Source organism: Dendropsophus ebraccatus, chromosome 7, assembly GCF_027789765.1.
Source record: "Dendropsophus ebraccatus isolate aDenEbr1 chromosome 7, aDenEbr1.pat, whole genome shotgun sequence".
NCBI lineage: Eukaryota > Metazoa > Chordata > Amphibia > Anura > Hylidae > Dendropsophus > Dendropsophus ebraccatus.
The window spans coordinates 81,263,389-81,286,402 of NC_091460.1; the positions used below are offsets into that span (position 1 = coordinate 81,263,389).

Here is a 23,014-nt window from a genome sequence, read left to right on the forward strand (position 1 = left end):
AAGAAAAAAAATTAAAAAATTTTATTTAAAAAGTTATTTGCTTTATTCCAATATCAGCATTACAGGTAGAGAATACAGCGTGCTGTGCGGGTGGGACCACAATTATAAATTACTGCAAATAATTCAGTAACACAGCCTAGATGTTCAGTAACACAGCCTAGATGTTCTGCAACACATTTGAGCGGGGAATAGGGAGGGAGGGGGGCTGTGATGGAACAGCTGAGGGAAAGCATTGCATTCTGGAACCTGTAGTACTGGGTACATCTGCTCAACCAGGAAATACAGAAACACAAAACAGAACAAAATCCCCCAAAACAAATGGATTTTTGGTAGGTTTAAAACTGGGATAGATAGGTTAGTACTGTTATATGCTTCTGCAGAAATTTCATTTTTTTAACCTCTACCCGGAGTTCCCCTTTAAGATACCTCCTTTTATAGCCAGATACCTCCCCATGTAGCCAGATATCACTTTTCCTTTTCTTCTCCATCTGGCCCAAACCACCATGATGATTTCTTGCAGCTACAATTAATCTTTTGCCAGAGAACCTGCCAAACATCTTAGGTGCCAAAGTTTTTCTTTAACTTCCCTCCCTTTTTCCTACCTATAGGCTCCCATACAGTAATAATTCTGCTTTTTGGTGTCATGCGCTGTAAAGTCAGTAGGTGTGTGGGTTGTCCCCGTATTTAGGATCCCCCATTTAAAAATAATATCCCCTTCTATGACCCCCCATATAGTAATAATGCCCCCTGCCCTGCCCCATAGTAATGCCCACCATTCTACTCCCTCCCCCTCCTGCTCCAACACACACACACACACACAAAAAAAAATCATACTTACTCTGGGCATGGAGCGGGTCTTCTTCTCTTCTCCAGCCTCTGAGCCACAAGGAGATCAAGTGGAGAGTAAGGTCAGAGAGGGATAGAGGGGGGGGGAGAGGAAGAGAGAGGAGGTAAAGGGGGGAGAGGAAGAGAGAGGAGGTGAAGGGGGGAGAGGAGGATAGAGAAGGTGAAGTAGAAGAGGGGGGATGGGGGCGGAGAGAAGGTGAAGCGGGGGGGTGAGAGGAGGGGATAGGGCCACAGAGGAGGTGATGGGGGCACAGAGGAGGTTGTGGGGGCTGAGTGGAGGATGTGGGGGCTGAGAGGAGGTGATGGAGGTGACAGAGGAGGTGAGGGGGGGGGGGCAGAGGGGGTGATGGGGTAACAGAGGAGGTGATGGGGTTGACAGGGGGTGACGGGGTAATGGGGGTTGAGAGGAGGTGATGGGGGCTGAGAGGAGGTGAGGGGTAACAGAGGGGGTGATTGGGGGGCACAGAGGAGGTGATGGGGTGAGAGGAGTTGGAGGGGGGTGACAGAGGAGGTGAGGGGGTGACAGAGGGGGTGATGGGGGTGACAGAGGAGGTGATAGGGGGTGACAGAGGAGGTAATGGGGTGAGGGGGTGACAGAGAAGGTGAAGGGGTAATGGGGGTGACAGAGGAGGTGATGGGGCTGACAGAGGAGGTGATGGGGGTGACAGGGGGGGTGAGGGGGGTTGAGAGGAGGAGATGGGGCACAGAGGAGGTGATGGGGGCTGAGAGGAGGTGAGGGGGGGGACAGAGGAGGTGAGGAGGAGATGGGGGTGACAGAGGAAGAGAGTGGGTGATAGGGTTGAGAGAGGAGGTGATGGGGGCTGTGAGGGGGTGAAATAGGAGGTGAGGGGTGATGGGGTTGACAGAGGAGGTGGTGGGGGTGACAAAGGAGGTGAGGGGGTGACAGGAGGTCCACATTCCACTCCTGTCAGAGCCCGGGCGGCGGGGTAGGCCCGCACACCATGACTCATCACCGGTCCGGTTCTCTGGCAGCTGGCCGGACCGCTCTCAGGACGGAATAGGACCCTCCTGCCCCGATTGTACCCCCGATGCTAAATTTACCCTCATCACCCCCTAACCTCCTCTGTCACCCCCTCACCTCCTGTCACCCCCACCACTATCTTGCTGCCGACCGGGATAGTAATGCCGCTGCTCCCGGATCCGGCAGCCGCTGGGGGAAAACCCTGCTCACCCTGACTCTCTCCATCTTTCCCCGGCAGCAGCTCCATGCCCTGTCCCCCACAGAACGCTGATGAGCTGCTGCAGCTGCTGGGGGAAAGAAGGAGAGAGCTGCAGAGGTGACTGGTGCTGGGACATTGCTGAATCATAGCTGTGTCCCGGCACTCAAAGCCAACGTTTATTTATCCACCCTCCTGCGTACCCCCTCAACCTGCAGCGCATACCTCCTGAGGGTACGCGTACCGCAGGTTGAGAAACACTGTTCTAGTGGCTGCCCGGACAATCTAGTGATCACCTGGACAGCCCCCCCTGGTTCTTACTCGCTCACTGCTGACACAAGTAATAGCGCTGGCAGCAAGCAGGGAACAAAGAGCAAGCGAGCGCTGACCTAACAGGTCGGCGCTCGCTTGCTCCCTCTCGTTGCCCTATGTAATAGGGGCTTTACCGGTTATCACTGATCTCATGCTGTGTACTGTATATAGTGTGTTACCGGTTATCACTGATCTTATACTGTATATAGTGTGTTACCGGTTATCATTGATCTTAGGGCTGGGCGATATGACCAAAATTAGGTTTAGGATACAAGTGCTCTTGTGCACATTTTTATTTAAGTAACAGGTGAAATCAGACAAAAGTTCAGACGTTTAGGTTGTGACACCTTTATCTAGGGGTCTGTGATGGTGGGTGCAGTATATGGGCGGCTGGGCAGTGTAGGTCTGCCTGATGGTAGTAGTGGTCCGAATGGGGCTCAGAGCCCACAGTGGATCGGAGGAGCTACGGCGCCGGACAGTACAACCAAGACAGGAACATGCGGCAGACAAGAATCAGCGAAGCTGAGTCGCACAGTAATGATCAACCTAATTTTTGTGTCAGTTAAAAAAAAAAAGATCCGTTTTGATCCGTTTTTTTCATAATGAAAGTTAATCGAAAAATGGATCAAAACAGATGCACACAACTGCATCCGTATTTTTGCAAAAAGGTAGTGTGGACCCAGCCTTACCGATATTACTGATCTCATACTGTATTAGTACGTTACCGGTTGTCACTGATCTCATGTTGTATACTATATATAGTGTTACCGGTTATCACTGGTCTCATACTGTATACTGTATATAGCGTTACTGTGACTATTGGGAGAAATATGCTTTAGTCTACACCAATGTGTTAATATGAATGTGGTTATGTTGGACAGAGATGGAAGGCTACCGAGGCTTCCAGATTTATTATGGAATGGGATGTGAAAGTAACAAGCAGCAGAACAGACTTTTCTATTGATCATTAACTGCCTGGTTGTGTATCTTATCATGCGTGAAGGTGCGAGGGGAGAACGGAACATGGAAACAAATCTGACACAGATTTTTGGAAGGAAAATAATAGGGAAGAACAAGTGGAGTTATTGGAGCAAAACCCTCTCAGAAGGTGCCAACTTGTTATCTCCTAGGTTGCAAAAGAAATCCTGGATATCGTATGGATATGCAGAAAGATTTTCTTTATTCCAATGCAACGCATTTTAAAAACACAACGGTTTTCTTCATCAGGCACCTGGCAGCTATTGAACATTGCGTGTGGGCATGATTCGCCTGCACCCAATGCTCACAACATGCATTTGCCTCCCCATTGTCTTGGAAGTTAGGCAGTATAATGGTATAGCCGGCCATTCATTCCTCCCAGTGGCCTGTTGCTTGCACGCTGCATTTGACATGAATACTGCTGCACATTAGTATTTCCTTGCTCTATATTGTAAGCTCTTATGAGCAGAGCCCTCGCTCCTCCTTTGATATGTTAGTTTGTTACTCCGTATTGTCTGATCTAATTTGTATATTTACTCTCTGTGTTGTAAACTGCTGCAGAATATGTTGGGGCTGTACAAAGATTATTGTTAAAGATTATTATTATTATTGTCACTTCTCCCACTTTTAGAGGCAGCAATTACTATAATATATAGAAACATTAAGTAAACTGACACTGTAAATATTCTAACAAACAGCATGGGAGACTATTTTAAAGAAAAGACTGTGTAAACGGAAAGCTGCTGAATCATATAGTACAGACGTGGCACAGTGCCCGCTGGGCATTATTATTATGAGGCAACATCATTCAGTGTTTTGCTGGGGAAGCACAGATCTTTTACATAAATTAGTATTTATGGGAATTTCTATGACTCTTTATTAGGCTCATCAATTAAGATTATGAACATGTTATGATTCAATTATACACATTCTGTGGCAAGTCTGTGATCATTTTTCATCATTTAAGATATTCATTCACTTATTTGATAGACGTTCTCGCAGAGATTTCTCTTCTCCTCACCAGTCTTGTCCATCACCTGCTAAAAGAGCAAGCAGTGCCTTTTCGTAGTGTCCTGAAGCATAGTGCTGCAAAGGAAATTATAATCTCATTAGTTTTGTTCTCACATTATCCATCTCATCTATATGATTTCCGCGCACACTATACAAGTATTACAATTTCTTCATGAGTTGTCACCCACATTTCTTTTGTATTGCTACTTTAGGTTTCTCGGCCCCAGTGCAAAATCTGTAACAGGCAACCTACCATGTGCCTTTTAAATTTCAGGCTCCAAGCCTTGTTACTGTAATGTCTTAACACTCTCTTTATATGCCCTGTTTTTATAACTGAAGTTATGTCGTTGACGCTTTTTGTTGGGTTCACACCATCATTATTCATTCAGTTGCTTTACTTTGTCTACTACTGGAGTAGATCGACTGAAAAAAATGATCCCAGCTTATCGGTTGCCTAGCAAACAACAGTGGTGCCCATTGGACTCCATTGACTGAAATGGGGTTCCGGGGGGTTTCTGGTATTGTGTTCATCATTTTTACTGGAAAGAACCAGCACAGCATACACTATTTTTTTCACTGAGCCTGCTCAGGCACCCAATAGAGCCTCCACTGCAGGTGTGAACACAGCCTAGGAAACTAAGAATAAGTGGGCACAATACCATCTTCCACAGCGCTCTAAGAGCTTCCCAGTATCCGCATCAGTCCCCAATAGGACTCAAAATCTAATTTCCCTTTTGGAGGCACATATATGCTCATGCTAGAGGTTAATTTTCATGGGAAGCCAGTTAGCCCACAAGTATGTTTTTGGATTGTGGGAGGAATCTAGAATAGCTGGATAAAGCCCACACACAGGGAAAAATTTACAAACTCAAAGTAGATCCTAGAACTGTAGCAATGCAAAGCAACAATAGAGGGGTATTCCCCCAAGAGCTCCAAAAATAAATTGCTCCCAAACCTAGCTGGTCTTACTCACCAAGCCCGACTATTTTGAGCCATCTCCCATCTTTCTAGCTGCTGCTGTTCCTTAGTTACACGTTTTTTAAAAAAGCTGATCTATATCCAACATGGCGCTGGCCAGAAAACTACATCTACCATCACATAATATTTATTCCTGATTGGTCCATGATGTAGCAGAGCTGATATCCACAAGGTATAGCAGAGGTGAGGTGAGGCAGTGACATAAAGTTGAGGCAGTGACATAGCAGAGTTGAGGCAGTGACATTGCTATCATCACTACCTCAACTCTGCTAGGTCATTGCCTCAACTCTATGTCACTGCCTCAACTCTGCTATGCCTCAACTTTGCTGAGTTGAAGTAGTGACATTGAGCCGGGGGGGGGGGGGGGAGGTGCCGAGGGTGAGCCATGGTGGGGGAAGTGCGGCAGGGGTGGGTCACAGGGGGGGGAGGGGCACAGTTTTGGGGGCCACAGGTGAGCTCAGGGGTGGGGAGGCACACAGTGTTAGGAGGGAGATAGTGTTCAGCAGCAGCTGTCTCTGTCTCAGTGTCCTCCTTCACTTAAGTGGGCAGGGTTAGAGTTGCTAGGCAGGAGCAGGGAGCGGTGTCGGAGTGAACTGGACTGATATTTGATGATTCTATGCGTTTGGTGGGGGTGAATGCATCTAAATAACAGCAAAACTGTGCAGAATCCATAATACATTGATATTGGAAAGATGAAAAGCTATGGGTGGGCAACGTAAAAGTGCAAAAATAATTTTGGGGGGAATACCCCTTTAATGATATTGCTTTCATTGGTAGACATTTGGATTATCTCTACACATGTTAAAATGGCACAGTAAAGAACTGAAATTTGCTTTGGCTTTTGACATACATTTTTTTTCTCCTGAGCCAATAAAAGTGTAAAAAAATACACCATACATACCCAGCCTTTTTCTTTTATCTGAACAGATCCACAATACTGTGATGATTAATTTCATAAAACATCTTCCTAGAAGTTGGAGCTTTATTTTACTAAAGCTCAGCCAAACATTCATTCAGTCAATAGCTGTCTTTCCCAATCCCCCTGTAATGACAAGAGTTATGGATCTGCTGTACCACAGCTAGTTGGGGCAAAGCTGCACCAGGGAGCGAAGTCTAAGGGGCCGCCGGTCTTCACCAGCGCCCACCACAAGGCGGGTTGGACTTGCTGCAGCGGGCAACCCCCAGGTCGCTACCTCTGGCCTGGCTTCCTAGAGGGGGCTAGCAAAGTGCAGCTGGGGACTTGTAGGCTGGAACACAGCAGGACTCATGGCTGGAACCAGGACAGCAATCACTGGCTGGAACCCCAGGAAGCAGGAACCACAAACAGCAGACATGGGCAGGAATCATGGGCGAGCTTTAACCACACACTATGGGAAGCATGAGGGGTCAGGGAGGTGCAGCCATTTATAGCGGATTGTTTGAGTGCAGGAGCCGTGAGGCACCGCAGGGGACCGAAGAGAGAGGCCCAGGCATACGAGTAGAGGAGCCAGGAGAGCGGGTGCGACGGCAACCCAGAGCACGGGGCGCCCAGGTAGCCCTGACACCCCCCATACACATACATGTTTTGAATGGGAGGAGGATGATGCCAGACACCTCCGATAGGTCTTATCATTGGGGTACAAGAGATTTGAAATGCAACATGCCCGGTCCTTATCTGTCCTGGGGGAGCCAGAGGACCGACATCCACATTAGATGGATAGTGCCTGACAGAATTGGTGGGTTTGGATAATGTGTATGGCTACCTTTAAATTGAACTCTAGATCCCCTGTATAGACATAAATTACTGGAAAACAAAGGATTTTTGAGCTAAATGCATACTATTTTACTAATGAATTCAATGTAGAATTAGTATTTAGTAAGGTCCTGAGATCCTTTTAATGGTGGCTATAAGCAAACAGAATTTTATTATTTCACTATGTCTATGCAGGCAGTTTTGAGCTCAGTATTAGGAAAGGTATAATAACATGAATTAGCGGACAATCTGGACAGCCCCTTTAATTTTGGAACTCAGAAGTGTAATTCCCTGTTAATGGGTCTGTCATAATATTTTTTCACTATAGTAAAATGTATGTTTTATCCTCTTACTGAAGCACATACTGCAGAAATGAATAGGTAAACAGTGCCACATAAAGTGCACCGCCATTCCGATGAAATTAGCAGGGCTCTTGCATATGTATTGTGGATTTTAATATCCAGTGTAACATCTCTTTGCAAATAAACAAGTCATGAGAGACATTTGGATTTCTCTGTTTGCTGCAAAGTCTTACTAAATCAGAGGGAAAAAAGTGAATTTGCTGTTTTAATAGCATTTGACATTTTGGATTAAGCGACGTGCTGCAAATCAGCAAAATGGCCAAATAGGATTATTACCCCTTCTGGCTAAAATATGCTGCAACTGAGATGTTTTATAGTAGGAAATGACAAAAAAGAAAACTATAAATCTTTATTGTGAATTAAATATGTGAAGAACACCATATGGCATTTGTTGTATAGACAATAAACAGTGCAGGAAGCCAGAGAATAAAAAGAAAAAGAATCCCTTTATTTTGGTCTTTGCATCTTATCTACATGAAATTTTAATGTAATTGCTCTGCATTATCTGCGCATAGAAGAAAGCATAAGTTAAAAAAGTGCTGGACTTCCGGTTCCGGCGCCATGCTGTAAGCCTCGCAGCACTTCAGCTCCGCTCAGCAGTCGCAGCGTATATTGCCCGAACACCCGCACTACGCCTCACCTGGAGTGTTTCTCTGCCTCCGGTGCAGTGGATGACCCCGATGGACCGATATATACAGAAAAAGGGCAAGTCGGCCAAGAATAAAGGCCGTGTGTCGACCCGCAAGCTGACCGGCGGGAACGCCAACATGGCGGCGTCCCCCACCTCAACTAGAGCTGCCTCAGTGGACCGATCGGAGAGGGGATCTTCAGACGGGGAGGAGGACGGAGACTCCGTCGTCATAGACTATGCCGCCCTCGCTGCCGAGGTGGTGAAGCGGATCACACCCGAACTCCATGATTCCGTTACCGCGGCCGTAACTAAGGCCCTGCGACAGGTACAAGCGGAAGTGAAGGCCCACGGGACGCGCCTCACCGCTGCCGAGGAGCGGATAAGTGCGGTCGAGGACTCTGCTGATTTGTGGTCCTCCCGGGTGGTGGCCGTGGAAAGGGAAAACAAGCGCCTATGTGACAAGGTAGAAGACCTTGAAAACAGATCTCGAAGAAATAACCTGCGGGTGGTGGGCGGCCCCGAATCGATTAGGCAGAAAGATCTGGTGCAGCTGTGTGAGGTGACTATTCCCTCATTGTTGGGCATAACGCATCATTGTAAGGTGGAACACGCACACAGACTGGGACTTGAATCTCGCCCCTCTCCTCCTGACAAAGATGTCCATCCCGGCCTGGCGCCCAGAGACAGACCTAGACAGGTGATCGTTAAATACCTGGATTTTACAGATAAGGTGGCGATACAGAGAGCCTTCCGGAACAGACCAGATGGCCTTAGCCTGGATGGCCACCGGCTGTTGATCTTTGGGGACTTCTCAGCCGAGGTATCTCGTAAAAGGAAGCTGTTCTCCCCCATTTGTACAGCCCTATTCAAGAAACAAGTGTGCTTTGCCCTTATGTTCCCGGCTGTGCTATGAGTATTCTACCCTGATGGATCCATACAATCTTTTGCTACGGCCGAAGATGCGGAGGACGGTCTCCAGGATTACCTGATCGACGTGCCTAGTGCAGTGGCTTCAGGGTCTACAAGAGGCCGCTCGCCTCGTGAGGACACTCGCAATCCTGTCGGGGAAAAGCCAGCTTCGGATGCCTCTCCAAGGGTTGCAGTTCAAGATGCATGGCCTGAACTTCCACAGAGTCAACGCTCCGCCAGTTTATCTAATATACCTGACTGAGTTGTAATCTTCCTGCTTTCATGTCTCCTTTCCTTCCTACCTTTTCCCTTCCGTCTACTTTCTCCTCTCTTGATCTCATAAAGGTATGATACAAGGCCAAGGAGCTCGGGCAAGGCCTGGTCTCGTTACAGCTGTTGTATAGCGAGCTTTATAGTTTAAGACCCAACACTTTTTGATTTTATAGGTGATCCAGCATGGGAAGAAGTGAAGTCTCTAGTCCCATGATTGGAAGTTGTGATGCCTTCTTTGGATTCCTTCTGCTCAGGGAGTTGTTACTCAATGTTCAGTTGGGGGGTTTCTCTTTTTTTGGGGGGGGGGGGGGAAGGGAATGTCTGCAGTCTAACGTTGGCCCTTGTTATGTTATACTTTATTGGTTCATCTTTTTGTGCGAGTTACCATGGTGCGAGTGATTTCATGGAACACTAAAGGTCTCCGCTCTCCGCACAAGCGGAATATGGTTTTGAGACATTTGAAAAAGTTATCTCCAGACGTGGTCTTTCTTCAGGAGACTCACCTGGCTGAGGACGACTTTTTTCGTATGTGCAAGGGGTGGGTGGGAAAAGTGTACGGATCTGCAGCTGTAGATCGGAAAGCAGGGGTCCTTATTATGTTTCACAAGTCATTCTGTCATGAAGTGGTCAGTTCCTGGTCTGACACAGAGGGGAGGGTATGTAAAGTACATGTGAAACTTGCTTCTGAAGACATTGTGTTTATGAATGTATATGCCCCAAATGACACTAACACTGCTTTTTTTGATTCCCTCACCTCAGTGCTCCTGTCCGATCCGGTCTCTCATAAGGTGGTAGGGGGCGATCTTAATACCGTGATGTCTCCTCTGGAAGATAGAAAATCTGGTAGGCCTACACCTGTCCCCTTACGCAGTCGTGATCTTACATTATCTCTATGGTCACGGGCGGTAGCTTTGACGGACGCGTGGAGGTGGCTCAGTCCTGACGACAGGGAATTCACACACTTTTCCCATCCTCACAACTCATGGTCGCGGATTGACTACCTCTTCGTGTCCGACTCTTTGCTGCCCCGGTTAACACAGGCTAACATTGAAGACTCAGGACACCGTTCCCAGGGGTACAGACTATATATGGAGGTTCCCATATGGCCTCTCTAGGGACGAAAACTTTCAATCCTTCCTAACTATGTGGTGGCGTGAATACGCGTCTGACAATGCAGCCCATGCTTCTGATCCACAGCTGTTCTGGGAAACAGCCAAGGCCGTGTTACGGGGGCGTATAATGGACTATACTTCCAGCCTTAAAAAAAAAATCACGGTTCAGCTCAAAACACATAGCGATGCATTGCGGACGGCCTATACTGCTTTTTTGCTGTCGCCGACATCCCAGGCCAAGGATCACTGGCAGTCTGCCAAGTCTACATACGAAAGCTGGTTAGAACGCAAGGAGAATCTTAGCAGGTCTCATTTTGAGGCTACTCTGTTTCGCTATGGCAATAAACCTGGCAAACTGCTAGCGAAACTTGCAAAAGGCCCCTACAAATTACACCATATTCAGTCTTTAAAAGATCCTCAAGGGGCTCCTCACATCCATCCTGAAGAGATCAATAATCTCTTACGGTCCTTTTATGAGTGTCTGTACTCAGATACCCCCCCGGCCTCTTCAGTAAGGGACTGGTTACAGGAGGCTCGCCTCCCCACTCTGACGGATGAGGAGCTAGCAGCCCTGAATGCCCCCATCTCGCTAGACGAGATCAGTAAGACCGTAAAAGATCTCAAGCCCAACAAGGCACCGGGGCCAGACGGCTACACGGGCGATTTTTATAAGTTGCTCTCTTCGGAGATTGGTAATACCCTACAGACATTATAAAACCTTTATCTCCAGGGATCGGAGGTATCCCCCTCTCTTAACACCGCAGTTATCAAGGTGCTTCCAAAGCCTGATAAAGATTTTACGGTACCAGGGGGATATCGCCCGATCTCCTTGATAAATATAGATTTAAAGATTGCGTCCAAAATTATGGCTGAGCGTCTGTCTGACATCTTACCTCGCCTCATCTCTCCCAACCAAGTGGGATTTGTAAAGGGCAGATCGGCGGTGACCAATCTCCGAAAAGTTTTAGCAGTCTTGGATGAAATCCAGCTCCATCCTGACCTACACCCCTCCCCCGCCATTTTATCACTAGATGCTGAAAAAGCCTTTGATAATGTGCGGTGGGAGTGGGTGTGGTCAGTGATGCATAAGATGGGTTTCCAGGGTCCCTTCATGTCCTATTTACACACTTATAGTCTCATCCCCAGGCAAGGGTGGGCACACCAGGCTTTTTGTCTTCTCCCTTCCAGCTTCATAAGGGAACTAGACAGGGGTGTCCTTTATCACCTTTATTGTTTAACATTGCTCTGGAGCCCCTGTCTAGAGTCCTTACTCACCATACCCAGCTACACGGGATACGTATTGTGGGGGTGGCAGTTAAGACTGCTCTATTCACAGACGATGTGTTATTGTTCACGGATAACCCAACTAGTGAACTTCCTCTTATATTTGAGTGCCTACGCGATTTTGGGATACGGTCAGGGTTTAAAGTGAATGTGACCAAGAGTACCCTGCTGGATCTGGGAGGAAGACGTTTGGGTCTGCAGAGATCGGTCCCGGTGAAGATCTCTCGTACGGAGCTCAAGTATTTGGGGATAGTGGTTGGGACGACCCCTGGATCCCTGTACAAATTAAATCCCCCCCCCCTTTTCCAGTCGATCAACCAGGACCTTGACCGGTGGAGGACTTTACCTTTACCGGTCATGGCTAGATGCCACCTCCTTAAAATGATGGCCTTCTCCCGGGTCCTTTACCCCTTGCAGACCATTCCTGTCTTGCTTACACATAGTGATGTTACCAAGCTTAACTCAGCCTTTACCAAGTTTATATGGTGGGGGGGGAAGAGGCCTCGTATTGCCTTAAAAAAATTGCAGCTCTCTAGAGACCAGGGGGGGTTAAACTTCCCTGATGTCCGTCGTTATAATGTGGCCTGCTTGCTTCGACATGGATTTGACTGGGTAAGGGGGGGGGGCCCTATTCTAACTATAGGCTAGAAGCGGCTTTGGCAGGATCTCATTTGCTTCCGGCCCTCTTATTCACCAAATACTCTGCCCTCCCACCCCATGTTAAGCACAGTCTTCTACTCCGGGACTCGATTGCCGCGTGGAAAATTGGGCTTAAAGATATGGGATTACCAATGTATATAAGGAAATATATGCCATTGTGGTCTCATCCTGAACTTAATGTGGGACATTTGGATTGGGCGCTACGGGTGTGGCAGTCTAAGGGCATTTTACAAGTCCAACATCTCCTTCACCCTACTGAACACAGGTATCGTTCCTTTGTGGAACTCAGGGAGACTTTTAACTTGGAGGAGGGACACTTCCTCTTGTATCATCAGGTCATGTCCTTTGTAAAATCCCGCCTGAGAGTTGTTAAAGCCTTCTACCAATCTAATCTTGTACAAGACATGATACAATTGGAATCTCCGATCCACTCCCTTTTCTACCTATACTGGGCGCTTCGTCGAGAAGCATCCAAATTGTATGCCCAGGGGATCTTTAGGTATTGAGAGACGAAGCTGGGACTGGAAGACCTGACCAAATCTATTCTAGAAGGCTGGTCAGTGGTCCGGAAGGCAGTTATCAGTGAAGGTTGGCGGGAGACGCAGTTTAGACTTATACATCACGCTACTTACGGATTTACCCTGCCAAAAACTCCTGAGAGACCGGATAGGATTGAAGCGTGTCCTAACTGTAATGCCATTGGAACAGACCTGCTTCATGGCCTGGTCCACTGTCCGCTCACTCGCCACTTTTGGGGGCAACTGAAGGATCTCCTATCCTCCAAGTTGCGGGTCCACTTTCCTCTAGACCCGGCCTTTCTGGTGTTACATATTTCCCAACCTGGTGTCACGCTGTCACTTTTGACCCATATTTTTGTGTTGGTAGCTAAGAGGTGCCTTCTCGCTCACTGGTTGATACCTCAGATGCCGTCTATCAACGAGGTGGTGGCCCAGGTCAGGAAATACATGTTCCATGATCAAATCGAGGTATGCCGCACTAAAGAAAAGTCCACAATGGGGTTTTTCAAAAAATGGAAGACCTTTATTTGCACTTTTTTGTCTCATTCAGAAATTCAACAAGTGGTATTACCGTTTAAAGACACCAAATGGTATCTCCTTAGAGATATTGCTGGGACTTTAGGGATATTGAAGTTAGATGATAGCCGGCTAGCGGCTTCTAGACTTTCTTCTATTGTCGTACCTTCTAATTCGTGCTAGAGATGTTAGACTGCAGACATGGGGGGGGAGGGGTGTTGTTATGTTGGGGAGGGGGGGATATGTTCTTCTTGCTTTGTGAATATGTTTATTTACCAGTCTATGGTCACTATGTACAGTTCACAGTGCGAGCTGTATTTCTTTCTATTGTCTATGCTCTCTGATTATCAAAGGTGGAGGGTTACTTCACCATGTCTGTACAATTCTCCTGTATATTCCTAAAAACTCAATAAATTTTGTTTAAAAAAAAGTGCTGACCTAAAGGGGTCAGACAGGCCCTTGTATCTGCCCCACTCCAGCAGCCTAAAGGCTCTTTTACACAAAGCAATTATTGTCCGTATTCGGCTGATATAGAACGTTACCGACGATTATCGCTTAGCGTAATAGAAGACAACGATCAGACGACATGCACAATGACAGTTGATCGTTGTCTTTTAACATGTTGAAACGGCAACGATCTAGATAGTAGCGATATGCTGCCGTCACTCCGTGTAATAGCAGCGGTCTGCTGCTGTTGCTCCTATCTTCTATGGGCTGCCTGGTTGATCGCAGGCCCCCACGGCTCTTACCCGCTCACTGCCGATGTGTGTAATAGTTCCGGCAGCGACCGGGGAATGGGGAGCAAGATTTCTTGCTCCCTCTCGTCGCCCTGTGTATTAGGGGCTTTAGAGGGGAAAACATTTTGTTATCTAGTCAACAGGGACTGTGTCCTTGAGGACCATGTTTGTCTTAATAAATCTCCCCCATGTGTGATTATAACCAAAATGTCTGAGCCAAAGTGTCATATATCACAAAATTAAGCAGACACCACATATACCACTTACCTGTTCCACACTACTGAAGAAGCCCCATGTAAGCCTCTATCAGAGGTCAATACAGAAAGGAAAACATTGAGCAGTTTTCCCAAGCAGTAATTTGCTTCGGGCACAATTGATGGTAAACCATTTAATAAAATATGGTGTCTTCAGATTTACCTTAATGTCATGGAAGAGGGATTTTCCATATCTTTCCTTGTATCTCTGTCTGATAGTCATGAGATCTATTTCACATCTGGCTACGATGGTTCTTATAACTGTTTTATTGTGGAAACCAAACTCCTAAAGAGATCAAAGGAAAAAATCCATGTTACCTATAAAAAACAACGTAGAACGCAGTCCAGTAAAATAGAACTTTAAAAAGTTATCCCAACTGAAAAATCCTTTCTTAAAACCAACATTCTGATCAGCTGATGGCTGCAGCTTCAGCTTCCCTAACCACTTGTTACCACTGATCAACACCTCTTCAAATGAATGAGCTTTCATGATTTATAAAGTCCAGAAGAGCACCTCCATTGACGTGTATTTATATACACTAATAGAACATATGTGTAAGAGGAGTTCAGCTCTGAATGACTCACACCATTGTGGTTTAAAAAAAAATAGTTTTATTTAATAGTAGATATCTTCCCTGAGTACAGACAAAAACAAAACAAAACAGTGCTACAGCAACCCACAAGTGCAAGCGCTTACAGTACATACTCCCCTCAGTGTACACAAAATAAAAACCTGCTCTGTAGATATTAAAAAATGATGATCTTAGCAAACTATTTGATCAAACAGTGTACCATATCACCATGTTAAGGTATCTTCAGAGACATGGTCCCTACTCTAGCATTTTCAAACTCACATGTCTCTGAGGACACCTTAACGTGGTGACATGGTGCACTCTGTATGATCTGTATGATCAATTAGTTTGCTAAGATCCTAATTTTTAAAATCTATAGAGCAGGATTTTATTGTGTCTACGCCGGGAGAGTATATATGGTAAGCATCTGCACCTGTAGGTTGCTGTTGCACTTTTTGGGTTTTTTTTTTCTGTACTTAAGCCACATGCAGCGTGCAACCTGCAGTGTGAACAGAGGCATAGAGTTGCTGCTAATTTTTTCTAACTTCCCTGAGTAGGCCACAAACTGGAGCTAGGAAAGCCAACACTACTGAAGGTCCCACCAGTCTGGATTGTGCTAAAGTGACTGTTGAATATCAGTCAGTCCTGCTGTGGTGCTATGGGTCTAGGAGGGGCTACTTAATCACCTTACATAGGAATTGTCTCTGCAGGTCTGTAAGGCCACTATTTAAAGGGGTTATCCAGTGAAAATGGTTTTCTTTCAAATCAACTGATATTAGAAAGTTATATAGATTTGTAATTTACTTCTATTAAAAAATCTCAAGTCTTCCCATACTTATCAGCTGCTGTTTATCATGCAGGAAATGTTTTATTTTCAGTCTGACACAGTGTTCTCTGCTGACATCTCTGGCCGAGACAGGAACTCTGTCTTGGTTTTCTATGAATGCCCATAGAAAACCTCTCCTCCTCTGGACAGTTCCTGTCTCAGCCAGAGATGTCAGCAGAGAGCACTGTGTCAGACTGAAAATAAAACATTTCCTGCATGACATACAGCAGCTGATAAGTATGGGAAGACTTGATATTTTTATAGAAAGTTTTAATAGAAGTAAATTACAAAACAACAATGTAACATGCACCTCACCTATGTACTGTGCAACACCTGAATACTAAGGAACAGTGGGGCAAACACAGCTGAAATGAAAAAGGCATATTGTATCTTTAGGGACCACTCAATTTAACATGCAGAACCTAATGTTAATTCAAGAATGTTCCACACGACAATGCCCCTTGCCTTTTCAGATAGTTTGTATTGATGCCCATTTGGTAAAGCCAAAAGCCCTGCCTAGACCCATACAAACATCACCCTCCTTCTCCTACAACCTGGCAGATGGCAGCCAGTGCCGTGGTCTGTACTTAGTGATGCCGTCATGCAGTGCAGCCTGCTGAACATCCTCATAGAGAGAAAAGAGGCAGACATGTACTCCTACCCAGTACATATAAAAAAAACCCTGCTGCAGACTTCGCTCGAAATCCCGCCTGCCTCAGTGTCTCAATGTAATGTGTTCTGCGCCTCAACTTTCTGCTACTCTCCGCATAAAGAACGGACATGTCAACACATTACATTGAGACACTGATGCAGGTGGGATTCCAAACGGAATCTGCAGCAGGGGTTCCGCTCTGAATTTCCTCCTGTTATGTAATAACAACATGCTGATAAATGCTTTTCCAGGTAGAACTGGCTAAAGGGTTTTCTTTTAAACCAGTGATACACAGTATCCACTAAATGTTGTATATGAGTGGGCTATTCAGTATGATTAGTTTATACCGGCATATATACTTATTTGCAAAAAGTCTGGAACTTTTATCCTCAATAAGTTTAGAACTGCTTTTTTCTCTGCTCTTGTTTTACGTTTCATTGTAAAAAAAACAATGCCATCTGTGATCCAGTGATTCATGCTGCCTGCCATCAAGCACTAAACTTCTCTGTATTGTTGGTTGCTTAGATGCAAACCAATTGTTAGAGGAATCTTTGTAGTTTATTATAGAATACTTAAAATGGGTTCTGCATTGAACCACCATCACTTTAGTGTTTTGGTGGCTTTTTAAAGTGAACCAGTCATCATAAAAATCACTATAACGCTAACCAACCGTACTAATATATCCCCTAACACACTTTCAAACATATATAGCTTGCCTGCATCCCTGCTTGGTATATCCCCCAAATGTACTTTGAAAAGGTCCCGTGTTGTATGCAAACGCAGTTCTACTAGTCATCTGGGTGTTTCCTGTCTTTAAAGTAGTCGGTCCCACTGAAGTCATTGTAGTGTAAAGGATCCAGGCTTAAAGATGTTTAGTTTCCTTTACCACTTAATAAAAGGAGATCTCTGGGTGAACAACTTTAGGTTGTCAATAATCCAGTAGTTGCACCCAGTATATCTGCAGCTATTAAATTTCTTGCTTGAATTAGAACATTTTAACACCAGGTGGCAGCAAAGTCCATATAAAAAGTATTGCTGCAGTAATGGAATTTTATTATTAGATGTACGGTTATTTTTTTTTTTTTAATCTAGTAATATTACTACAGCACCCAGTTATCTATTGCCTTTTATCTGCTTAGAAATAGTCATTGTGTAACGTCAAAGTGTATGAGACAAAGTGGTTCAGGTGTTTGAGATGTATTATTTTAAGGCAATATGCAAATCTGACATGCTAAAAGTTTCTTTATCACTTGGTAAAAGCATATGGTTGACCCCTGCTGTAGTTTTCATCCCTAGTGAGACTCTATCATTGAGAGAGTTGAAGCCTTCAGCTAGTTAGGGTTGCTGTGTACACAGTACCCAAAGGCTATACTCACATATGTCAGATTTCTTACAGAAATGTCTGTGACGGAAAATCTGTTTGATTCATGTGAATGAGGTTGTTTTGTTGCAGGAACATGGATTTCCCCTAACCTTGTTTAGAATGGTACAGTAAGAGAAATGTCTGCAACAATTCTGCACTGTGTGAATGTACCCTAAGGGTGGGTTCATACTGAGGAATTCTCGCGGATAATGTCCGCGGAATTCCGCTGTCTGTCTGCGCGCATGGCTGCACGCCTTTCCGCCGGCTCCATAGAGACCATTCTATGGGCCGGCGTATTCCGCTATCCTCCAAAAGAAGTGACGCCAGCGGAAAGGCGCGCGGACAGACAGCAGAATTCCGTGGACATTATCCGCGAGAATTCCTCAGTATGAACCCACCCTAAGGCAGGTGTGACCAAGGTGTATTACAGATGCATTTCTGCATCCTTATTATAGCCACAAGATGCCGCCTGACCTCACTTCTGATGGCCTGAACTGCCACCTGTCATGCCAGGACTATGGCTGCACAAATAATTCCATAATATGCCTAATGGGGGTCGCGAGTGACAGATTCAGAATATTTTACCCTGCCCAGAACACCTCTGAACGAGGTTGTGTGTTGCCTCTTAGCTTTTATATTTATAGTACACACAGGTTGTAATAAAGAATATACACTTACGTGAATTGCACAGTACAATCTGTATGCAAAATAGGATGACTTGTCCCGAACACATGACACTGAAAAATATACAGAAATGTAAGATAAATGATTTTTTTTTTATATTTAGGACTAGGAAAATGACAATGCATCTACTGTTATGGTATCACATGTTCCCTTTCATGCCCTATATTGCCCTGCAATACTTCACCTATTACACAAAGAGGCCATCAGACAATGGTATCTTATATTGTGTACTGCTGCTATTGGGTGGCGGAGATCAGAGGGAGCAAGAGAGCGCTGACCTGTCTTTCAACAGGCTGATAATCACTTCATGTAATAGAGTCTTAAGTGTTACTGTCGCTTTAAAAAAAACTTTTGACATGTTACACTGGGTGCTCAGAGCTCCACCAATTACTCCACCTTTCTCTGGATTCCTGTTCTATCCAATTCATTGCAGTAGTAGGGTCCTATAGTAAGTCTATGGAGTCTGTCTCCTGCAACAGGTCGGATAGAACAGCCAACCATGGAAAGAAGCACGATTGGTGGGGGTCTGAATACCGAAACGGTGTCTGATCAAAACTTTTCCCTATATGATATATCAGCAATGACGGGAATACCTTCTAGCACATAGGTAATATTTATGTTAAGGACTCTGGAACACTGCTTTCTATCAAGGGCTATAAGAGGAAGGGATTGTCTAAAATGTTCCCTTTTCCCTCGAGCAATTCTATGGAGTAGTCTTTCGGGGTTGAGATATATATATATATATATATATATATATATATATATATATATATATATATATATATATATTATATATATATATATATACATATATATATATATTTATATATATCTGCAGTATGTTTAGTGTTCTCTTGTTCTCTTTGCTGTATTGTTACATACTCAAAGAAGAAGTGATCATTTCTATTGTCTGTGTGTTGGGAACCCTTTTAATTATAACTTGTATCTCTGTGAGTTGCTGTCCATGAAGGTTACTATGTACCTTACTTGTCACCTTTCTCAAGAAGCCGATGGAATAGATAGAAATTTTCACACAAATCTCTTTCCATGGTAACAATCTAGACAACAACTGACCCAACAAATATGATTTGTAGAATCAGAAGCAGGAGCTGTTGTGTACAATGACATTTTATAGTAATGCTTTCTGCCTTAAGCAACTTGCAAAATAACAAAGAGTATTATCCTAGGAGGAAATAGCATTTATATAAATGAATCCTCTCTGTAAGGGTTCAAAGCATTAGTCATAGTGAAGTGTGAAAGCCTCAGCACACTGAATAAATTAAACCCTATTTGTATTTTAAGCTATTATATGCAGTAGTGTAATTTGGTGGGGGCAGAGGGGGCGGCAGCTCCCGGGCCCACACAGGCAGGGGGCCCACTGAAGATTTTGCCAGTTAATGCTGTCCGCAAAAGCTATTGCTTTTGCAGACTTAACAAATGTCTTTTGGCTGTAGGTGGCCCCTGGCCAGCAACCAGTGCTCCTGGGGGGCCCACACAGCTACCGAATGTTGTGTCTGACTATCTGTAACTGTATGCGCTTGTATGCGAGGAGAACATACAGTTGAATGCTGCAGGGTGATTGACAAAGCGAGGAGAGCATTTACTCCCCACCCTGCCAATCACTTTTGTGGACACAAGAGGCCGTTCCCTCCCTTAGAGCTGTGGGACGCGAGTGATGGTGGATGAAGGATGTTATCTATGGGGGTTGGGGTACGGGATGTGCTGGCTAACTGAAAAGGGGGCACCTAATTTGGAGGTACAGGGGGGATTGCCTGCACAAAGAGGTCTAAATACCAGATAGATGCACAGAGAGGAGTGTAACTTCTATATGAGGGCACAGAGGTGCCTAACTACTACTAAATGGAAACAGAGGGAAATAATAACTATATTGGGGCACAGATGCCTAACTACCATATGGATGCACAGAGAAGCTGCATTTCAATATGAAGGTACAAAGGGACCTGACTACTATATGGGGGTGCACAGGGAGGGTCTATCATCTATATGGAGGAACAAGGGGGGATAATCTACTTTGTTAGGGTATAGATGGTGGCCTTTTTACTATATGAGAGCATAGAGGGACCCTGCAAACTAGACGAGGGCTAAAATTGGGTCTGAATACTACATGGAGGCATAAATACTCTGCTCTCATATACCCTGTACACCATGATTATCGGTGCTGATTTCTCCTACATTTTTTATTGTGCATTGTTTCTATGAATTAGTAAAGTAATTATTCCATTTAGTTATGTTGCAGTAGTCTGGCTTTTTGGTATATAGATTATTTAGTAAAGTTGCCTTGAACTGCATGGGACTATTTATTGTTATTACCCAGCATTTGTACTATACTATATCTATTGGTACTGCGGGTATACCCTTCTGGTGTTGCTAATTTGGTCATTGACCATCAGCTATGATGTAGTCCTCATGCTGCCCGATAGATATTAGACAGATAGATATGAGATAAAGAGATAGAAGAATGAATGGATGGATGGCTAACTAGAAAACAGAAACAGCACCATAGCTTCCTCTATGTTGTTTGTGGTATTACAACTTGGGTCCATTCTCTTTTAGTGGAACTGAGCTGCACTACCACATCCAAGCTTTGGAGGAGAGCGGCGCTGTTTCTGGAAAAAGGCAGCTATGTTTGCAATGCTGGATAACCCTTTTAATTTTTACATGGTTACATATATATATATATAATGTAGAAAGTCTTTGCCAATGTTCTCAGTCCCTGTTCACTATGAGTAATGTAGTAGAAAATACCCTTTATTATTCGGAAAGCAGTGTCATCTACTGAGGTTCCCTATGGGTAATATAATCGGTTAGGGGCCCACTGAGACTCACTTGCTCCCTCTAGGCTGAACCCTTAGCTACGACCCTGATTATATGACATAAATTCACTACTTCCACTTTGTAATTTCGGAACATTATATTTGTTTAAAAGATATGTCTGGCAAAAATAAAAAATTTTAGCGATCATAGACCACCCATAGACTATGGAAGCAACTCTGCACAGATGATCCTAAACATCCTTGCAAAGTCTTCAGTGGCACGAAATTCATGTGACTGCAGGAGAGAACAGCAAGCGGCGGGCAGTCTGGAACAGCTGGGCTCTCCGGAGAGAGTGATTACCTTCCCGATTACTGTACACACAGGGGTGGGTCATAAATGATCAAATGAAGACGGCCTCAGGCTTCCTGTCCTGGTGACCATGTGGTTGCAGGAGCTGTTGGGTCTTAGGAGACCCAGATCTGCTCTGCAGAGAGTGTTTGGTTGCTGTATTACCTGTATAACGAGCTAATATGTCGGCCCCAGATACAGAGTAAAAAAGCAATAAAAACTAGTGTATTGAAAATGTATTGTGATGATAAAGGGAAACTGACAGGGCAGGTATGCGTATATTCGGGCGCCAGTTCTCACTTATACTACACAAGCATTGCATAGATACCTTTAGCGCTACTCTGTGATTTTGCATCTTTGTAAAAAACAAACTTTATTTTGCAGAGGCAGGTCTGTGACACCATCTGCTCTTGCCCCGCTCTCCAGCCACCACTTTGTCACCAGGCCGCCCCCGGCCTTCTCTAAAGATAATTGACAGCCGGTTCATCTTCGGCTTTGTTGGAGTCCTGCACGGAGTGGCTGTGGTCGGGGACTGTGCAGGTGAGTTTTGCTTTAAGCAACATTTTCCTTTTACAAGAACAGCTCTAATTCTTAGAATTCTAGTGTAAACTTGTGTTAAAAGTTTAGCCAACATATGGGATAAGATCATTTTTCAGTCAATTACCTATTGCCAAGAGAAGCTTTTGAAAGTCTCCATCATAGCATTCTTCAATGGCTGCTGCTATGTCCTGTCCAGAAATATTTTGAAATTCCTGAAAAACTTAAAATGATAAATGCACTTTTAAATATTTTGTATTGCATGCAATATGCACAGTTTTTCCTCAATGTAATTTCTAATAAAAGGAGAACTCCGCGCTGGGATGATTTTTGGCAGAGTGCTGGGAAGTGGGAGGATGAAAGAAGTAACATGCTCTCACCTCCCCAATGCAAGCGCTGGTGCCTGTATCCCGCAGCTTGGGTGCCTTGGAGCAGGGACCTAAGATGTGACGTGTTAGGCCTGCTCAGTTAGTCAGCAGCCATAGCGGGGTCCCCCTTCAGCCACTGACTGGCTGAGTGGGTCTAACATGTAGAGGGCAGGAAAGCCACATCCCAAACAAGCAGGGTACTGCTGAATACAGGAGACATCACGAGCAGGAACAGACACAACGAGTGGCTGATGGCATGTATCAAATGAAATCCACCATAAATTTGGCAATATGTGCAATTTAATAAATGGCAGCTCAATAATAAAGGACTTTCAAATTGTTTAAAAATTGGATACAAAGGGACATGACTAGTATCAATTTTATCACTACCATGCTCCATTTTTTTTTTTACTGTAAGTCTCATTATTTAAGGGGTTATCTGATTTGGTAAAAGACATGTTTAATAATTTCTCCTCCTGGAGAATTACTTCTCAAATGTTATTATCTGATCAGTCTACTGCCTTCTGCTCAAGACACAGAAATCTGTGTGTTAGCTGTTCTCTCCCTCCCTCTCTGAACTCCCTTTTCCCCCCTCCTC

General features: G+C 44.8%; 1 protein-coding gene across 1 annotated transcript in view; it reads right to left on the reverse strand.

Moving 5' to 3' along the window:
• Positions 1-4,161: 4,161 nt before the first annotated feature.
• Positions 4,162-23,014, reverse strand: part of ANXA10 (annexin A10) — a 70,893-nt gene continuing 52,040 nt past the window's right edge. Inside the window, exons 9-12 of the mRNA XM_069977833.1 lie at positions 22,176-22,271; positions 18,383-18,441; positions 14,455-14,577; positions 4,162-4,400 (exon numbers count right to left, since the gene is read on the reverse strand). Of these exons, the coding sequence (XP_069833934.1) occupies positions 4,332-4,400; positions 14,455-14,577; positions 18,383-18,441; positions 22,176-22,271 (347 nt within the window). The 3' untranslated portion in view covers positions 4,162-4,331. The remainder of the gene's footprint in view (positions 4,401-14,454; positions 14,578-18,382; positions 18,442-22,175; positions 22,272-23,014) is intronic.